Raw genomic sequence first — 14,326 nt, forward strand, 5'->3', positions numbered from 1 at the left:
TAGTATTCATCTACCGGCCAGAAAAAGCTTTGACTACCTTGGAGGTACAAGGCTTTGTTCCCAAATCCAAGTAGTTATCTTCCAACTATAAAATGCTCTGTCTACCTGGGAGGCATGCGACTTTGTTCCTAAATTTGAGTAGTTATCTTCCAAATTATTCATTAACTGCTAAAATTCTATAGAAGTGTGCTAACATTCCTATGTTGCCCTAGTTACTCCTTTTTTATCCCTGATTGGCAGAAATAAACAATACTGCTTGATTGATATGAAAACATGAGGTAGTTTTGTGGCTTGGTTAAAATAGTTGTCTTTTATCTTTATAGAGTTATTGTTACAGAACACATAAGAAAATTCCTACTGTTACCTTAAAACAACGAAAACTATAAAAGGGAGCTGTAGACACCCCAAATTTGATGAGACCTCTCTTTTCCTCTTTGAGGGGACCTGTCGTAATAACATGTTAATTTACGTAAGAAGGGGCCGACTTTGTATTCCGAAAATTGGTGGATTTTATTTAAAAAATACCATCAAGTCATTTTTATTGACTCCTATTATTGAGTCTTTTTTTATTAAGTCCCTGTCAAATCCCTGTTACTAGATTGAAATCCTTGTTAATTAAGTTCTTTTTCTTAAGTCTTTATTTTTAAAATTGAATCCCAGATATTTTAAAATTGAGTTTGATATTTTAAAATTAAGTCCCTGATATTTTAAAATTGATTCCCTTTATTTTATTTTATTTTATTTTAAAATTGAGTCCTTTTTTTATTTAAAAAAATTGAGTCCTTTTAAAAGTGGGTCCCATTGTTTTTGGGAATTAAGTTCACCTTTTGTTTTTTGCAACCAGGCTTCTCTTTTATTTTTGGAGGATAAAAATTGGAAAAACAAATAGGGCATGCATGCATGCAGGAGATTGAAAAAGGAAGCAACTTTTGAAGGATTAAATTTGGTTTTCAATTGCAAGTTGCATGGGCCCTGCAAAGTTTGGCCCATAAACACATGCAGCCATAATGCTAGGGCAACACATAAAATTAATGCATGGGCCATGGAAATTAAGGCCCATGCAAACACAAGATGGGGCGGCACTTAACAAAGGTCTAGGTTTTCTTTTAGCTTATAAATAAACACATGCAGCCAAGGTGAAAAAAGAACTAGGAGGCACCAACTCCCTTCTCTCTCTCTCTCTCTCTCTCTCTCTCTCTCTCTCTCTCTCTCTCTCTCTCTCTCTCTCTCTCTCAGTATACACACACAAGAAGAAGAGCTGCAGCCGCAGCCCCTCCTTGCTCCTGCAACAGCTCTCCTCCCTGCAGCTCCACTCCACGGCCACCTCACAGCCACCGCAGCTCCACTCCACAGTAGCCCCTCCTCACAGCTTGCTCCATCACGACCACAGCCCTACAGCCCAGCCACCATACCGACTTCACTCTCCAATCCTTCTCCAAAGGTAAGGTTTTTAATGTATATTAGTTATTGTTTTCTCTTGTTATTATTGTGTTGTGCTAGGGTGTTTTTATTATTATTAGGTTTTTTATGTTGTCATTAATTGTATTTATATGATATTATTATTGTATTTTTTATTATGGTCATGTTATTATTATTATTATTATTGGGTTTTTTTTTTTTTAATTTTCATTATTATTGTGCTTGTGTTATATTTATATTAGGTTTTTAAGTATTGTTATGTGATATTATGGTTAGGGTTTTGATTATTTAGATGTGATGTTTTTAGGGTTGTGATTGTTATATATTATGTTTAGGGTTTTGGTTATTTGCATGCTATTTTTATTGTAGTTATGTGATATTATTATTAGGGTTGTGATTATTATATATTATGTTTAGGGTTATGATTAGTTTTGTGATATTTTTAGGGTTGTGATTATTATAATATATGATATCATGTTTAGGGTTTTGATTATTTGCATATTATTTTTATTGTCGTTATGTGATATTATTATTAGGGCTGTGATTATTATATATCATGTTTAGGGTTTTGATTATTTAGTTATGTGATATTTTTAGGGTTGTGATTATTGTCATATGTGATATTATGTTTAGGGTTTTGATTATTGTCATGTTATTATGGTATTAACATGATATTATTTTTAGGTTTTTAATTATTGTCATATTATAGTGTTATTATTTATGTGATATTTTTAAGGTTTTGATTATTTTCATGTTATTATTGTAATTATGTGATATTATTTTTAGGTTTTTAATTATTGTCATATTATGGTATTATTATTATTATGTAGTTTATTATTATGGTATAATTGTTATGTATATTATGGTAGTTCATATTATGATAATTTACATTATGGCAGTTTATTATGTATTATGGTAGTTTATAGTGGATTATGGTATTCTTATTAGTATATTTAGTTTTACTTATCATCGTGTTTTAAGTATTTTAATATATTTTGTATTACTTATTATGATATATTTAGTATTGCTTATTACGGTATTTTAGTATTTTAAGTATATATAGTATTACTTATTATGGTATTTTAGTATATATAATATTACTTATTCTAGTATATATAGTATTACTTATTGTGGTATTTATGTAATTTAATATATGTAGTATTACTTTTTATGGTATTTAATATTTTAACATATTTAGTATTACTTATTATGGCATATGGTATAACTTATTATGATACTTTGTAGTATTTTATTATATATATGGTATAACTTATTATGGTATATTATTATTATTATTATTATTATTATTATTATTATTATTATTATTATTATTATTATTACTACTACGTATTTTAGTATTTTAGTTTATATTTAGTATTATGCATTGCAGTATTTTTAGTATTTTTATATTATATTATTATGTATTTTTATGTGAGTGTCTTCTTATGATTATAAAAAGGGCAATGAACATTTCAGGCCTCACTTGTATAAGTTCTGAGGGTGATTTTTCTACAAGATCCACTCTTTTGAGGGGCCTTATTAGACATTCCTAAATCATACCCCGTTTTGATTATTTTTCATTAATTGTGTATATTTTGTTAACTTATTTTGTTTATTTAAGAATGAGTAAATTAAAAGGTTATGAAAATTTAATTTAGGTACAATTCTTAGTTAATTAGGTACCGTTCGTAGAACGGGTGCGTAGGGGTTGCGAATACCTTCCCCTAACATAATCGAACTTCCGATCTCGATCTTGGTACATGCAGACTGATACTATTCTTAATTGAGTCAGGTGTTTTAACCGCACCAAGGGAAATATGTTAGTAGTGACTCCAAAATTTCAAATTATTTCCAAAAATTACTCATGTATTTCTATTCCCCTCGCCTCCCACGACACCTCGCTCTAGGATATCGCGACACTTGTCTTTTTACTAAATATAAGGGAGGTTTGTGTCTTTTTGAGAAACCTTAGGGAAGGTTCCTAAAGTGTCCCTACACTTCTCCCAAACTCAAAAAAGCTCGAAAAAAAGGGAAAAAGCAAAAAATTCCCACCCTACTCTTTTATTATTATTATTATTATTATTATTATTATTATTATTATTATTATTATTATTATTATTATTATTATTGCTTTGTGCTAATTCTTCTTCCTTCTCCTTTTAGCTAGGGGACTATTTAGTTTACAAAATCTTTTAAAGTTCCCTTTATTTTCATTTTTAATTAGCATTGTTTATAACATAAAGATATATATAAATACGTATATATATATATATATATATAATACATTTTTTTTTTGTGACATTTAAATGAAGGAGACTGTAATTATTTTTTGGTCATTTATCTTTTGCATTTTTCACTTATTAGCCACTTGGCAAATGCTTAATGTGCATACTATATTAAGAATCTTAAATACTAAGAAAATAATGATTGAATTAAACTTTTGCGATTTATTCTTTAATTCACTTTGTTAATTAACATGAATCTTTTGTAAGTCAAATAATGGAATTAGAACTTTTATGTAGCAACAATCAATGGTGAAATATGTATATATATATATATATATATATAGAGAGAGAGAGAGAGAGAGAGAGAGAGAGAGAGAGAGAGAGAGAGAGAGAGGAGAGAGAGAGAGAGAGAGAGTCATAATGGCTATGTGTATATGGATGACAAAGTCATTATTTATTAATTATAGATAATGAGGAAGAAGATATAGTCTTCCTCTTGCTAATTTTGTATATCTAAAGTAGAATAGGGAAAAGGTACATTTTTATTCTTGAAACATTCTCTCTTAATTGTGGAGAAACTTTTGAAACCAGCAAGTGGAGCGTTTCGGGTACCTCTTCAAATGATCATCATAATCTATGAACACTAACCCAAACCTCGCAGTATAGCCATTACTCCATTCATAATTGTCCGCAAATGACCACACAAAGAAACCTTTGACATCAACTTCATCCCTATAAATTAATTAAACGTCACCCATCAACACAAATTCTTAAGTAACATAGGATTTCATTTACCTTACAACTTAAAAAATAATTAAAAAAAATTACATTTACTTGCTTGATAATCAAGAAAAATGAGGTAAAAAAACATTGTAAATCAATAACAAAAAGTTATTTCACATCTCAATAATTAGCAATTATTTTATTAATTTTAATGCTCTACTAATTATATTGAATCTCTTAATTTATACATTCAAAAAGTTTATATATATATATATATATATATCCCAAAAAATAAATATCAAATTTAAATTTTAGATGGAGACTTACTCATCAATGGCAGCTTGAACATATTCAAGATGAGACTTGTAGTAGTCTATTCTCGTAGTATCATTGAGGGATTCCTTAAGTGGTTCACTCTTATTATTTAAATCACTATACCCTGAAAATTAACAATAGTAGAAGAAATTATTTAAACTTCTTTAATTGATCAAAAGTATAATCACTTTATAATGATAAAATTCTCCTACCATTCTCAGTGATGTAAATTGTTGGATTGTCATATTTTTCTTTGGTGTACTTTAGAAGATCCTTAATTCCACTTGGATAGATATAGAGCCAGGATAAGTCTGACTGCAGATCAAAATAATTCATTCATTGCTCACACACTCAACGCACACATATATTATAAAAAACATCTTAATTAAGCATGCAACTCAAAATTATGTTTAAAGAAAAATATACGCATTTATTTAATTTCATGGGCTAAAACTTTTCCAACAAGCATAAAAATATTCTTACAAGTTATTGTATTTCAATTTCTCTAGCTAGACTCATTATTGTAGCCCCGTGAAAATCAAAATTAGTGTATATATAGTTCAGCGTGCAAGAATAAATATTCAAATTTTTTGGAAATATATTTTGAACATACCGGTGTACCAATGGGTTCTCCATCTTTCTCCGCTGTAAAACAATAATAGACAAGAAGGAAGCAAAATTTAAAAAAATTAGAAAAAATATCATTTAATTTGTGCTAATGCCAATAAATTTTTTCAAGTAAAATTTGTTTTTCTCACAAATCAAAATTTTTTTTTTCCAAAAGGTATTTTAATTAATAAAATTAATTTCACTAAGCTAGGGTATTGTATTCTTGAACATACTCTTAAGGTCAACATGGTAATCATTCATGTAGCTAACATTGACCCAATTAGAGTATGGATTATTTGCTACATAACGAGCTGTGTAGTAATTTACTCCAACAAAATCATAAGATTTTTTCAGCAACTTGGATTGTTTAGCTGTGAATTTGGGTAGCCGATCTTGGACAATATCTTTCATATTGCATGGATAATCTCCATAAGTTGTTGGATGGAGAAACCTATAAGTGCAAGAACATAAAATAATTAATTAGCATGCTTATCATATACACCTTAAAATATATGTCGGGAGAAATATATAAACTTACCATCCATACATGAATTCTACAGCTCTTTCAGCTGCTTCTATGTCATATTGACTATCAGTGTAATTTACCATCCAATGAAGGATTAGGGTCAATCCAATCTGACCCTTTTGAACTGTCTGTAAAATATTTTAGTATATGTTATGCCATATATAAGTTAAAAAACACGCACGCATTATTGTATCTTTGTATGTGTTCAGGTGAGCAAGGGGAGTTAATTCACAATATATTTTAGGCACCATTTGGTTAATTAAGGATAAACATCGTGCATACAATTTTGTTCTAAAAAGTGAAAAAATAAATTGTTGTAGGCATATTTTATATATAATAACACATTTAGATAATTAAATTCACATTTAGTTTTTTTTTTTTTGAAAATATAAGAATAAAAAATTTGTCCTAATACATAATTTTAAAAAGTTCTTTTTCTATTTTTTCCTTCTTTTTAATTTTGTGATGATTCGTAGGCAGATAGCGATCAATACTAATAAGAGAAAGAGAAATATGGAACATGACATATTAAAGGAGAAAAGGATTAGGAAATTTTGGATTGTCCCAAAATCTACCAAATGTATGTTGAATAGTGTTGTTTTTGTAATAAAACCCTTAAAATTAATAATTTACAAAATACAAATTAAATGGGATTTTTAAATATTTCTTAGATCCCATATTTTCATAAAATTCAAAGAAAACATGCCTTTAAATTCTCATTAGATAGTACCTGATACTTCTTCCTATATAGTTGGACAGCAGCTGCATGAGAAAGAAGGAGATTATGTGCTACGATGTAAGGCTCAGTAGATGAGTTCCCAGCTGTGCAGTTTTCATTCACCCATGTGGAACATCGACCCGGTGCGTGATAACCATAGTTATAGCCATTAACACTAAATGTCCATGGCTCATTCAAGGTAATCCAATGCTTCACTCGGTCCCCAAAATTATCAAAGCAAACTTTTGCAAAATCTTTAAAATCCTTCCTGTAGATATGCACATATGCGCACGCATGTGTATAATTATTTAATTAAGCATTTTTTGGAGCCATATAATCATTAATTAGTTGAGTATAAACACACACATGTGGCATGTGATCGTAATTAGTTGAACATCATTAATTAGAGCGCTTAATTAAGAAACATTTTCAAAATACATTACATAAACAAAAACTTACACAATCCTTTGGCTTAAGAAGCCATTGTATTCATCTTCTAAACCTTGAGGAACATCCCAGTGAAAAAGTGTGACATAGGGTGTCATACCTGCACACACACACACACACACACACAAATAAACACACTAAATGGTTTAAAAAGGAAAGTGGGAGAAATTAGAGATAATTAAAGATGAGAGAGAGAGAGAGAGAGAGAGAGAGAGAGGACCTTGATGAATAGCCTCATTGATGAGATCATTGTAAAATTTGATTCCTTGAGGGTTGACTCCCCCATTTTTTAGGCTTCCACCTTGAAAGTAGAGAAATTAAAATAGTAATATTTAGTTGTGAGAGAGTGAGAGAGAAAGAGAGAGGGAGAGAGATGAAATAATAGTGGGTTTAATATTGCAGTGTGCATCAATCTTAATTAGCTAATACCAGGTAGCACTCTAGACCAAGAGATGGAGAACCGAAAAGCATCCATTCCAATTTTTTTCATCAAAGCCATGTCATCCTGTAATTACAACAAGTTAATTTTATCCCCTTTATTATTAAGCTCAATCAAACCAAATGGTGCATGTGGAGATAGAAATATATGAATGGCAAGAGAGAGAGAGAGAGAGAGAGAAATAAGTAGGAGGAAGGATCATTGATGTATTCGATTGTTTATACCTTATAACGATGATAAAAATCAATGGCCACACTTCCATTGCTTCCATCAGATATCCTCTCTACAATGATAAAATCATAGATATTTAAACTCACAAAAAAGCACAACATTAATGCACATACAATCCTCATTTTTGTGTAAAACAATAAATTTTTTTTTTTTTTGGAGCAAGAATGAATTATACTAAGAAAGATAGAAGAATAAAGTACACACACACACGAAGAAAGATAAGAATTAATTAACGAATGTTTTTACATGCTTGTCGATATTGGTATATTGTACTACATATGTGTAAATGATGTAACTGATATATAATTGTAAGAAAAAAAAAAAAAAAACCATCAAAACTTGCATGCATGAATGAATAGGACTTCATGGCTTATCAATTCTGCTATTTCAAATTCCTTTCTGCAGGGCGGCTAGCTGTTGTCTCCATGAATATCTCAGTTCCATTTCCATAATGAGTAAAGTCCTGATTGTTGCAGCAGAAGGGAGGGGGGGAGCAATTTTCATCCTATATACTTCTCCGGAGTTTTATTTTACTTTGCTCTTGATTAATAAATTAGCTATAAAATTAAAGAGAGAGAGAGAGAGAACAACCAGGGGATCCCTCACTGAAGATGTCCCAAATACTTGGTCCTCGACCATCTTTGTGTGCTGCTCCTTCCACCTAATCATCACCGGATAAAAATAGTAACAGATCAATAACAAATTCTATCAACCCCATGCAAATATATAAGATCTAATATAATATATACCAATCTTTCAATATATGTATATGTATAATGCACATATATAAAATCTAATATAATATACATCAATCTTTAAATATATGCATACCCACATGAAATGAATTAATTTCTCAATTGTAAAATATGAAATAAATTAACTTAGCTTTTATGGTACTGATCATGTTCCAAGTGATCATATCTCTTGCATATTTCTTACACTAATTAAACACATTCTTTTCTTGATTTTCTTTTTTTATTTTAAAAGTTTGAAGAATTGATATACCTGGTAAGCAGCTGTTGCAGAGCCAAAAATGAAGTCAGGTGGAAAACTACTCCTAACTGGGGCATCATCAGAGGAGGGTTCCCTAAGAGAGTTAGGGGAAGAGAATCGAAGTCCTGATGCTGGGGATGAGAGCTCCGAAAAGCTATCACAGTTCAAGGATGTAGCATTGGCATATTGTGCAAGAAACAGTAACAGGGCGATAGAGAAGAAGCGAAGGGAACCACCTTGAACTGCCATAGCCATATACCCACTGAGCAATTAGCTTTGGTGGTGTGTGCTTCATCCCTTGCTCAGCCTCTCCTTTATATAGGGGTAGCTAGGGTTGATTAATTATTGTATCCAACACACTTTATCCTTCTATGACTTTCTGATGCCATAAATTTGGTATGCCACTTACGTGCATGTGTATGGCTATTGTTAGCCTTTTCTTAGTTTTCTTTTTTGATGACTTTCTCGTACCAGAAATTTGGTATGCCACTTGCGTGCTTGTATGCATGTGTATGGCCATTGTTAGCCTTTTCTTAGTTTTGTTTGTTCTTAAAAAGAAGAATCATCCATGCATCCATGATTTCCTTATTTTGCAATTTAAAAAATAATTTAATAATGCATACCCAGATAATTTAATATGGTATGAGATATTTCACAATAACATTTCCTTCTCACTCATCCTTCATCATTTTTGTTGTTATATATTATACACGCAAATTTTCTTTTTCTTATGAGTAGATAATTTGTTTTATCATCTTCTAATGGGTCAATTTAATGTGCTCGTAATGTAACCATTAGTGAATCTATATCATTAATTGTCATGGTTAATAATTGTATATAATGGAGGCAGTGAATTGAATTTTTTAAATATTTTTACATTAATTTTTGTAAAGCTCTTTTACACATATATATATATATATATATATATATATATATATATATATGTATATACCAATTTAAACATTGTACATCTATCATTTACATAAAAAATTAGGCAAAAACTATTTTCATGTACCTAAAAAAGTAACATAAAAATTAGTATATATTTTTTCATATATACCAATGGAATAAAAAATTCAGTTCAATTAATATTATTACTGTTTGTTTCAATCAATCCAACCACACCAATCCCTGCCCATTCTATTATTAAAAATTACATTTTATTTTGTATCAGGTTTTTAATATGGTATCAATATTCACAATAACATTTCCTTCTCACTTGTGTACCCTTGATCATCATTCATCATTTTTGTTGTTATATATTGTACCATGCAATTTTTTTTATATTATTTATTAGTAGGTAATTTGTTTTCATCATCATCTAATGGATCATTTTAATGTGCTCATAATATAGTCAGTGGTGAATCTATAATCATGATTAACAATTATATATAATGGAGGCAGCTACCAGTATTTTATAATATTTTTAAATTAATTTTTGCAAAGATCTTTTACGCCATTATATATATATATATATATATATATATATATGTATATATATTAAATTAAAAATAGCACATCTATCATTTACATAAAAAAATTAGGCAAAAAATATTTTCATATACCTTAAAAAGTAACTTAAAAATTAGCATATATTTTTTTCCTATATACCAATGGAATAAAAAATTCAATTCAATTAATATTATTACTATTGGTTTTAATCAATCCAACTTCACCAATCCCTGCCCATTCTATTATTAAAAATTACATTTTATTTTGTATCGGGTTTTAGTATGGTATCAGATATTCACAATAACATTTCCTTCTCACTTGTGCACCCTCGATCATCATTAATCATTTTTGTTGTTATATATTGTACCATGCAAATTTTCTTTTATTTATTAGTAGATAATTTGTTTTCATCATCTTCTAATGGATCATTTTAATGTGCTCATAATGTAGTCAAATCTATAATCATGATTAACAATTATATATAATGGAGGCAGTTACCAGTATTTTATAATACTTTTAAATTAATTTTTGCAAAGATCTTTTATGACTTATATATATATATATATATATATATATATATATATATATATATATATCAATTTAAACATAGCACATCTATCATTTTCATAAAAAAATTAGGCAAAAAATATTTTCATATACCTAAAAAAGTAACATAGAAATTAGTATATACCTAAAAATATTTTCATATACTAATGGAATCAAATATTCAAATCAATTAATATTATTACTATTAGTTTCAATCAATCCAACCAAACCAATCCCTGCCCATTCTATTATTAAATTTTCTAGGCTGTGGGTGTAAAAATCCCAAAAAGAGATATAAAAGATTAGTAGAATGATTTCCAAAAAAAAAAAAAGTAAAAAAAAATTAATTAAAAATTAATTTTTTATTTTTTTATTAATAAAATATATTATTATTAATATTAATTAAATATATTATTATTATTATTATTATTATTATTACATCCTGAAGCTTCCAGCTTCAGGATTTCTTCTTCTCCCTCTTCTTTTTCTTTTTCTTCTTCTTCTTTATTTATTTATTTTTCTTCTTTCCTGCAACCTGTAACCTCTCTCTCTCGCCTCACGTTCTCTCTCCCTCTCTCCTTGATTTCGTGACGGATTTTCGCCCAATCAAAAATCCAAAGATACCACTGGACTCCATTCGCCGTTACCGTCATTTCTACGGGAGCGGATCGGTGATAGGAGCGGCGTAAGCGTATTCCCTAGGATAAGCCATTTTCCCTTTTTTCTTTAATTTATTGCAAAATATAAGCCCAATTGACGAACGGACACCACCACGAGAATCTAGGGATGATTCTCTACAAATCTAGTGGGACAGAATTCTCGTGGGGGTGTCGAACTAAAACCTTAAATTTGGGGTGCAGATGTTATTAAGGGGCTATTTTTAATTAGTTAGCATTAATTTAGAAACATTAAAATATTAAACATCTGGGACTGAAGTAAGATTTTTAGAATTTAGGATTCAGGTGAGCGCCGCGGGTGTAATTTTGGGACCCGCAGGCAAAATTTGGAAAATTAAGTGGGGATGTTAAATAATAGTTTAAATATTAATTTGAGGTATATGGAGCCTAGGGAAGGTTAGATGAGGATTATTTTGTAGAAATAGGTTAATTAATCTAAGGAAAATGTAAATTGCAGGGGTTAAATTTCGGGTGCCAAGGGCGAAGGATTTGGGTCCTAACGAATTTCTCAATAGCCAGGTAAGGGAATAAACTAAAACAGTTATTTTCCATGCAAATTATTATTAATTATGAGTAAATTTATTTTCAGAAAAGCATATGCTATATTGTTTATTATGAATGAAATGTGCGATTGGGAAAATACTGCTATGATGATTAAAATATATATGTATGTATGAGATGCCGGAAAATCACGATTTTAGAATATGAAGCAGGACTTTTAACAGCATATGTGTGGCATGAATATTATTTTATGTGAAATGTATTATGATGTGAAAGATTTTACGAATAAAGCATGATTTCAGGTATTATGAAAAGATGAGTTATGTTGTGATGAATTTGACGAATATATGATAAATGATTTATTTTCAGAATATATATATATATATACCTGAAACGATTTTGGCGCGAGGTCATGTATTTATGTTATTGGCACGAGGCCGTATTTATGTTATCGGCACGAGGCCGTATTTATGTTATCGGCATGAGGCCGTATTTATGATATCGGCGCGAGGCCGTATTTATGCATGGTTTTGGCACGAGGCCGCAATTACTATATTTTCGGCACGAGGCCGTAATGATGTTATATATATGATTATGTATTATATGTTATCACAACCACGATGTTAGTTTAGTTCAGTTCAGGGGCTCGGTACCGTAGCTATATGTAGATCAGATATCTACGCTCAGATTAGTGCTAACCATTCCACGAGGGGATGAGAGATGGATAGTCGATGTGACTTTCAGTAGAGTGTAGACATCCACCTGGAAGTCTGGACTAGGATGTGGCGAGTCCATCGTACTTACAGACATATTTGATTCGGTAGTGGTCGGCCAGCCATTGTCGGGTCCCGCCTTAGGGCTACACAACCCGTCATGGGGGGTAATACATGACACTAGCTAGCTATTCATCTTGGGTTTGTTTTCAGTACTACAGTTATAACAGATGATTTTATGTATGTTATGATTTATTAACAGATGTGAAAATATATGTTTACCCAGTACGATATGATGATGTTTATAGAATTATGAAATGTACTTGTTGATTAAGGTGTAATCCCAAGGGGGGGGGGGGTTGAATTGGATATTAAAAAATTTAAGCCACTTAATTTTCTTTCACACACTTCTTATAAGTTTACCAACTACTTCTAGTTGCTCAATTACATGTGAGTGTGGCAATCCTATCTATGTATGCAATATACTTGATTTTAAATATAATGCGGAAAATAAAGAGTAAAAGGAAGAGAGAAGACAAATGAGATTTTATGAGGTTCAGTCAACCCGGCCTACGTCCTCGCCTTGAGCAACCACTCAAGGATTCATTAAAAACCCTGCTCCTTAAAGTGGGACGGAGCTTCCCATACAATCCGCTGCTTACAAGAGGTACATCTTCCTCCTACTCCGTTGCTTACAACAGATACAACTCTCTCCTCACACACCGGTTCACACACCGAACCGTGTATACAATAGAATCTGTAAAATAACACTCAAAACAATGTTTCTAACAAAAGCTTGTGAGTACAATTCAAATTCCTAACACATTAACATATGATATAACTTGAAGCTCGTGAATGTATGAAAACGATACAATCGTTTTATGAATGATTATGCATCAACACACAAATCCTAATTTATTCAAAACTCCCAAGTTAAAATATATTTGAAATGCCTCAGAATTAACTAGGGTTTTTGGTTCACTTTTGTAAAGATGCAAAAGTATGTTTGAAGTGAACTTGTTAACAAAATTTTTGTCTTGAAAACAAACTTAATCAAAATCACAAATCTTTATTCCATGTATTCTATCACAAACTGAGAATATTAATTTTCAGAAAATATCCCTCAATTTAGAAATATAGTTATAAGTACCAAGGATATTTAATCAAGCTTTAATATATCAAAATATAAATCCTTTGAAGAACACCCACTTGAATCAAAAATCAATCAACCAAGTTAAATAAATTTTCTCAAGTAATGATCTTCTTAAAAATATATTTTATATGAATTGATACACTCAAGATCAAAACTTTTCAATACTTAGTCAAGAACAAGCAATGAGATGAGAATTTCTTAAGAATATAAACTTGAAAGATCAAACCTCAATACTAGATTGAAGTATAGTAGAGTAAGAAAGTTCCCTTTGAGAATCTGAGTTGATTTGCTCAAGCTTGAAGATTAGAGATTGAGAAGTAAGCAATCGTATAGCACTAAGAGTAGATTTTCAACGTTCTCTCAACAAGGTGTGTTCTTTTCTTTCTTGTGTATCTCTCTCCGTTCTAGGGTTTAGACATTTAATATATATAGTGTATGACCCTTAGGATTGATCTCAGACGTTGGATCAATCAGATAGCTCGCGTGTTTTTAATAAAAATATGATTTTTTAGACTTTCCCGCAAGTTTAGGCAACCAAACTAGGGTTCAGGCTCCTAAAGTGACAACTTCAAGCACTTGAGGTTCTAGGGTCAGGCGACCGAAGTACCTCTGCCAGGTTCTGTCTTTCCCATTTAATTC

At 30.4% G+C, this 14,326-nt stretch overlaps 2 protein-coding genes across 4 annotated transcripts in view; one reads left to right on the plus strand and one right to left on the minus strand.

Moving 5' to 3' along the window:
* The window catches only part of LOC131159242 (beta-glucosidase 12-like), a 45,022-nt gene extending 40,215 nt beyond the window's left edge, over positions 1-4,807 (plus strand). Inside the window, exon 14 of one of the 3 annotated variants that reach the window (XM_058113987.1) lies at positions 4,719-4,807. In XM_058113987.1, coding sequence (XP_057969970.1) covers positions 4,719-4,727 — 9 coding nt within the window. In that variant the 3' untranslated portion in view covers positions 4,728-4,807. Of the gene's footprint in view, positions 1-4,704 lie in introns of all 3 variants that reach the window. The other 2 variants (XM_058113989.1, XM_058113988.1) reach the window with 2 other exon arrangements.
* On the minus strand, positions 4,208-8,303 carry LOC131159243 (beta-glucosidase 12-like). Its single transcript, XM_058113990.1, has 11 exons — positions 8,244-8,303; positions 7,412-7,487; positions 7,203-7,283; positions 6,995-7,082; positions 6,548-6,803; positions 5,830-5,945; positions 5,525-5,742; positions 5,296-5,327; positions 4,895-4,997; positions 4,695-4,806; positions 4,208-4,376 (listed from the first exon to the last, which is right to left on the minus strand). The coding sequence occupies exons 1-11, from the start codon at positions 8,289-8,291 to the stop codon at positions 4,208-4,210; spliced, it is 1,299 nt and encodes a 432-aa protein (XP_057969973.1). The 5' UTR covers positions 8,292-8,303.
* Between the last annotated feature and the right edge of the window lie 6,023 nt (positions 8,304-14,326).

This window comes from Malania oleifera, chromosome 7, assembly GCF_029873635.1.
Source record: "Malania oleifera isolate guangnan ecotype guangnan chromosome 7, ASM2987363v1, whole genome shotgun sequence".
Classification (NCBI taxonomy): Eukaryota; Viridiplantae; Streptophyta; class Magnoliopsida; order Santalales; family Ximeniaceae; genus Malania; species Malania oleifera.